Source organism: Bison bison, unplaced genomic scaffold (assembly GCF_000754665.1).
Source record: "Bison bison bison isolate TAMUID 2011002044 unplaced genomic scaffold, Bison_UMD1.0 scf7180017864460, whole genome shotgun sequence".
In the NCBI taxonomy this organism is placed as follows: domain Eukaryota; kingdom Metazoa; phylum Chordata; class Mammalia; order Artiodactyla; family Bovidae; genus Bison; species Bison bison.
In genome coordinates, this window is record NW_011495022.1 from 1,868,567 (window position 1) to 1,874,780 (window position 6,214).

At 43.3% G+C, this 6,214-nt stretch overlaps 1 protein-coding gene across 2 annotated transcripts in view; it reads left to right on the plus strand.

The window, feature by feature from the left end:
- Nucleotides 1-6,214, plus strand: part of CCDC141 (coiled-coil domain containing 141) — a 231,792-nt gene that overhangs the window by 81,118 nt on the left and 144,460 nt on the right. For both annotated transcript variants that reach the window (XM_010859751.1, XM_010859753.1), the window contains exon 6: nucleotides 3,926-4,179. In XM_010859751.1, coding sequence (XP_010858053.1) covers nucleotides 3,926-4,179 — 254 coding nt within the window. The remainder of the gene's footprint in view (nucleotides 1-3,925; nucleotides 4,180-6,214) is intronic.

A 6,214-nucleotide genomic window follows, 5' to 3' on the forward strand; every position in this document is an offset into this window, starting at 1 on the left:
TGCTAAAGTAGAGAGCCATAGTGCAGTGAGGAGAAACACTGAGCTAGTGACGAGAATATGGCTTTTTAGCACTGACTAGCCCATTTCGGGGTTTCCCAAATGACACTTGGGTAAACAATTTGCCTGCCAGTGCAGCAGACGAAGAGACTCAGGTTTGATCCCCAGGTCAGGAAGATTCCCTGGAGTAGGAAATGGCAACCTACTCCAGTATTCCTGTCTGGAGAATCCCATGGACAGAGGAGCCTGGCGGCCTACAGTCTATAGGGTCGCACAGAGTCGACACGACTGAAATGACTTCGCATGCACAGTCCCTTTCTGATAGAGTTACATACTTACTCTCTGGGTACTCTTCACAGTTCTCCCATCTGAAAATAAAAGGCCACGTCTTCAACTCTGCTGATGGTTTATCCTTATTTTCCTTCTAGCCACAGATGTTTCACAGATTGTCCTTTCTTATTGACTTCATCATTGCTTTTCCACTTATCAACCCGGTAACTTGGCTTTTGTTTCTATTACTTACCCATCTCAAAACCCCAAGTCTTCCAACATTTCTTTTTTATATCTCTGAAGGACTGCTGATCTCTAGCATCTTTAGTTCTCATAATTCTTCCCCCTTTTTAATACGTTTGATTTCAGTGACTTCCCTGGTGGCTCAGATGGTAAAGTCGTCTGCCTACAATGTGGGAGACCTGGGTTCGATCCCTGGGTTAGGAAGATCCCCTGGAGAAGGAAATGGCAACCCACTCCAGCATTCTTGCCTGGAAAATCCCATGGACAGAGGAGCCTGGAGGGCTGAAGTCCATGGGGTTGCAAAGAGTCGGGCATGACTGAGTGACTAACCCTTACTGTATAATTGTAAGGGATTTGATTAGACCATTAGACCATTCAGGTAGACCATACCTGAATGGTCTAGTGGTTTTCCCTACTTTCTTCAATTTAAGTCTGAATTTGCCAATAAGAAGTTCATGATCTGAGCCACAGTCAGTTCCTGGTCTTATTTTCCTGACTGTATAGAGCATCTTCATCTTTGGCTGCAAAGAAAATAATCAATCTGATTTCAGTGTTGGCCATCTGGTGATGTCCATGTGTAGAGTCTGCTCTTGTGTGTTGGAAGAGGGTGTTTGCTATGACCAGTGTATTCTCTTGGCAAAACTCTATTAGCCTTTGCCCTGCTTCATTCTGTACTCCAAGGCCAAATTTGCCTATTACTCCAGGTGTTTCTTGACTTCCTACTTTTTCATTCCAGCCCCCTATAATGAAAAGGACATCTTTTTTGGGGTGTTAGTTCTAGAAGGTCTTATAGGTCTTCATAGAACCATTCAACTTCAGCTTCTTCATCATTACTGGTCAGGGCACAGACTTGGATTACTGTGATATTGAATGGTTTGCCTTGGAAATGAACAGAGATCATTCTGTCATTTTTTAGATTGCATTCAAGTACTGCATTTTGGACTCTTTTGTTGACTATGACGGCTATTCCATTTCTTCTAAGGGATTTTTGTCCACAGTAGTAGATACAATGGTCATCTGAGTTAAATTCACCCATTCCAGTCCATTTTAGTTTGCTGTTTCCTAAAATGTTGGTGTTCACTCTTGCCATCTCCTGTTTGACCACTTCCAATTTGCCTTGATTCATGGACCTAACATTCCAAGTTCCTATGCAGTATTGCTCTTTATAGCATCCTTTTTACTTCCATCACCAGTCCTATCCACAACTGGGTTTTGTTTTTGCTTTGGCTCTGTCTCTACCTTCTTTCTTGGGTTATTTCTCCTCTTATCTCCAGTGGCATATTGGGCACCTACCAACCTGGGGAGTTCATCTTTTAGTGTCCTATTTTTTGCCTCGTCATTACTGTTCATGGAATTCTCAAGGCAAGAATACTGAAGTGGTTTGCCATTCCCTTCTCCAGTGGACCAGGTTTTGTTAGAACATCCCCTGGAGAAGGAAATGGCAACCCACTCCAGTACTCTTGCCTGGAAAATCCCATGGACAGAGGAGCCTGGTAGGCTATAGTCCATGGGGTTGCAAAGAGTCAGACACAACTGAGCGACTTCACTTTCAGGCAAGCTTTCTACAAAAATTATTGAATATCTCCCTGTGCCAGTCACCACACTAGTGCTAAGGATACAGTCGTGATATTGTCCAATGTCCTCATATTGCATTGGAGCCTCGTGACAAAAACAGACATTAGTCAACTAACCTGACATATAAATATAGAACTACAGCTGTGAAAAGAGCTGTGAATGAGAGGAACATTGTGTTTGGGAACACTGAATAGGAAGATTTGTTCCAGTCTGATTTCTCCTTTGAGAAACTGAGCATTGACTAAACTTGAAGTATGCGTACAGTAAACGTAGAGAAGTAAGGGATGAGGAGAATGGTGTCCCTGGACAAGAATGTAGTGAAAACTTCTGGGGCAACAGGGAGTCAACTGTGTGTGAAGTAAAGAAGATATGGATGGAGGTAAAGAGATTGAGACCATCTGAAAGGAAGATAGGGACCAGACCGTGCCAGAACTGAAATATGTTAAGGAGTCTGTCCTTAATTCAGAGACAATGGGAAGCAATTGGGAGGGTGTGTGTGTGTGTGTGTGTGTGCGCGCATGCGTGCATGCGAGAGATACTGTGTTTGGAAGCAGTCTTTCTGGCTAATATCTGGATTGGAGGGGAGATGCAATTAAGAGATGACTACCCAAATTCAGGGAACAGATGATACTTTCTGTTGTGGATATGGGCTTCCCAGGTGGCACAGTGTTAAGAATTCGCCTGCCAAGGCAGGAGACACAGGATCTTCCTCCCTGGGTCAGGAAGATCCCCTGGAGGAGGAAATGGCAACCCACTCCAGTATTCTTGCCTGGAGAATCCCATGGACAGAGGAGCCTGGCAGGCTACAGTCGATGGGGTCGCAAAGAGTCGGACTCTACTGAGCACATGTACACACAAGTTCAGGGAACAGATGATGCTTTTTGTACTGGGGATAGAGAAAACCAGACAGATGCAGGAGATAGAAGGTGAAATCGACAGGTCTCAGTAGAGATGGAATTAGGGTGAGGGATATGTCATGATTGTCTGCTGGGTTTCTGACTGTGGAAAGTGGATAGTTTCCCAGTTGCTCTTCCAGTTGATCCCCAAGTGAGGCTGCTCTTGCAGTGCTACTCTCAGCTCTGTCTTCTACACTCTCTCCCTTGGTGGCCCTTTAATTTTCAGGCTTAAGCTCGCATTTCGACAAGATGTTGCCCAAACCTAAAATGCTATTTACTCCAGAGAGCACAAGTTGGTGGCCCATTTGCCAGAGAGCCATGCTTTGTTTATTCCTCAATATTCTTTTTAATTTTAAAATACAAATTACAAAACATTTAAAAATCAGGAACTTTTACATAAAAATCCATGTTTATAACTCTATAAATTTGGAAACCCTATCAACACTGAACCCATATTCTCTCACGTCCACAGTTGACTGGCACTAGTGGCAGTGATCCTGTGAGTCTAAGCATGTATTTTCCACTTTGCCATAGTCTCTGGCATCCGGGCACCTGGCCAGCACATCCACTGGGCCTTGAAACCTCAGACTTGGTCCAATCACCTCAGGATGTAGAGTGTGCCAAGGAGAGTAGGCGCCTTCACCAGCATCGTACCACTAAAAACGAACTGAACCAGTGCTCAAATCTCAGAGTCTTTCCACTCCCTGTACCGATTTATACTAATGCTGAAAACTGCAGCCTCCTACCACTTGGCAGTTGGCATCATAGCAATTGTTAGGCTGAGATATCTGACCAGCTGAATCAGAGGCATTTTATGTTTACGTATTTGAATTTGTTATTTTTAATAGAGGTTTACATATATTTTAAATGATATGAAAAGTCCAACTATTACTATATAAAAGCTTGCTCATATCACTGTTTTTTGTTGTTGTTTTTCTCTCTAGAACTCTTAGAACGATCTCTAGCCCTTTTAAACAAAAGTCAAGAACTCACTGACTTCATAGAAAAAATCAAGAGTGATGGACCTAATGTAAGTGCTGAGATGATTCAGGGAGCTCAAAACAGCTGCCTGAAGATCGACAGTCTTCTTGAACTTCTCCAAGACAGGAGGCGGCAACTAGACAAGTACCTGAAGCAACAGCAGCAGGAACTGAGTCAGGTTCTGCAGATGTGTCAGTGGGACCAGCAGGAAAGTCAGGTAACCCGAAGGGGCACTGATGTTATCCTGACCTTGGCTAACGAAATCGGCTTGTTATGTGGATGATCTGTTTCCTGGGACAGTTTTTCAGTTGTCATGGTCAAATCCTCTGGTCTTTGATCCAAAGTACCATGTTGTTTTCCCAAACACATAATATAAAAACAAAGATTATATTTCTTCTCATTATAATCCTCATTTTTTTAAATGGGAAGATATCCACTAGCAGTTTTGAAAGTGACTAGGTCCTATTGTTGGAGTCTCTTTCTTGCTTCCATCCAGGTCACTACTTTTAGATACATTTTTTTTGAAATTAGGAAATGTTCGTTGTGGTTTTATTGAATGTTGGAGATGTGTGATGGTGCTGAATTGTACTAGACTGTTGCTAATGCCAGTAAAAGTCTATCAGCCTGAAATAGAGATAATGTTCTTAGAGGAATATTCTGATACCAGTGAAGAAATATAACCTTGGCCTATGGTTGGATGCTCAGTGGTTAGAGGGATTTGGGGTGGGAGGTTGATGAGTTGCAGGCTTGTTAGAGCTCATTACCCAGACTATAGGCCCAGCGCTGGTCGGTCATCACTGTGCTTGCTGTATGTTCCTTGTGTCCCAATCACTTGAGAGTAAGAGTGGATAGAACTCTTTGCAAAACCCCAGCTCAAATAGGTAGGATATTTAATGCTATGTTTCGAACTGTCCCAGTCCCATGCTTTAACCCATACAGATTAAGTGGAAGGAATTTTTAGGGAGAAATGATGTGGAAGGAGGTATCCTGGTCTAGATGCATAAGAAAGGGGTCTCTTCATACACTTTATATTATTGCTCCGGTCTAAACTGGAGAGATTGACATAGAGCTGGTAATAAATATGAGTCCAGGAGAACTGGTTCTTCTTTAAAGCTGGAAAAATGAGGATTTAAATGACAATTAACCTTTCAAGTAATACTTATTGAGTACCCACTGTTTGCTGTACTGCTGTGCTTAGTCACTCTGTCATGTCTGACTCTTTGAGACCCCATGGACTGTAGTCTGCCAGGCCTACCCACCGTATACCAGATCCTACTATAAGTACTGGGGATACACAACGTACAAGATAGTCTTTTTCCTCTAGGGATTTTCCTTCAATGCATTTCCTTAGGAATTTTCCTTCTAATCCATTTTCTAATGCTTAACTGTCAATAACCTCAGCCCTGTTGACAGTTGCTGCTAGGTAATTCCTTTGGGAGGCTGTCCTGCGCACTCCAGTGTATTGAGCAACATTCTACCTATCAGATGCCAGTAGAATATACTCTAATTGTAACAACCAAAAAGGTCTCCAGACATTGCTAAATGTCCCCTGGGGGGCAAAATTACCCCCAGATGAGAACCATGGTTCTCATGCTTTTTGTTGCTATTGTTCAGTTGCAAAGTCACGTCTGACTCTTTGTGAGCCCATGGACTGTAGCCCTCCAGGCACCTCTGTCCATGAGATTTCCCCTTCCAGGGGTACAATAATAAACAAATGAACAATGACAAGTGCTATAAAGATTAACTAGGGCAGTGAATTTTGCCTTTTGTTGATCTACTTTTAATCAGAGAAGGGATCATAGAAGGCCTCTCTGCGGAGGTATCATAGGACAGACACCCAAATGCAGGCATCTCCAGACACATAGTCATCTTGCATTTTGTCGCCTCTTCCTCTAAGTCACTATATATGTCTCAGCCCGTCTCCACCCTCAGCCCTTTTGCCTAGGCTACCATTTGCTGTCCTGCTTCTGCTATGCTTTGCCTGCTAAGCCACAGCCCTTCCCAGTTTAGTTCTTCCCCCACCACACCTTTACATGCTCATTACTCAGAATTCTTTTATCTAATGCAGTAGTCTTTAACTGAGAATTCTGGCACAGCAAGGGATTTCCTGGTGGCTCAGACAGTAAAGGGTTTGTCCACAATGCAGGAGACCCTGGAACAATCCCTGGGTCAGGAAGATCCTCTGGAGAAGGAAATGTTAACCCACTCCAATATTCTTGCCTGGAAAATCCCAAGGGTGGAGAAGCCTGGTC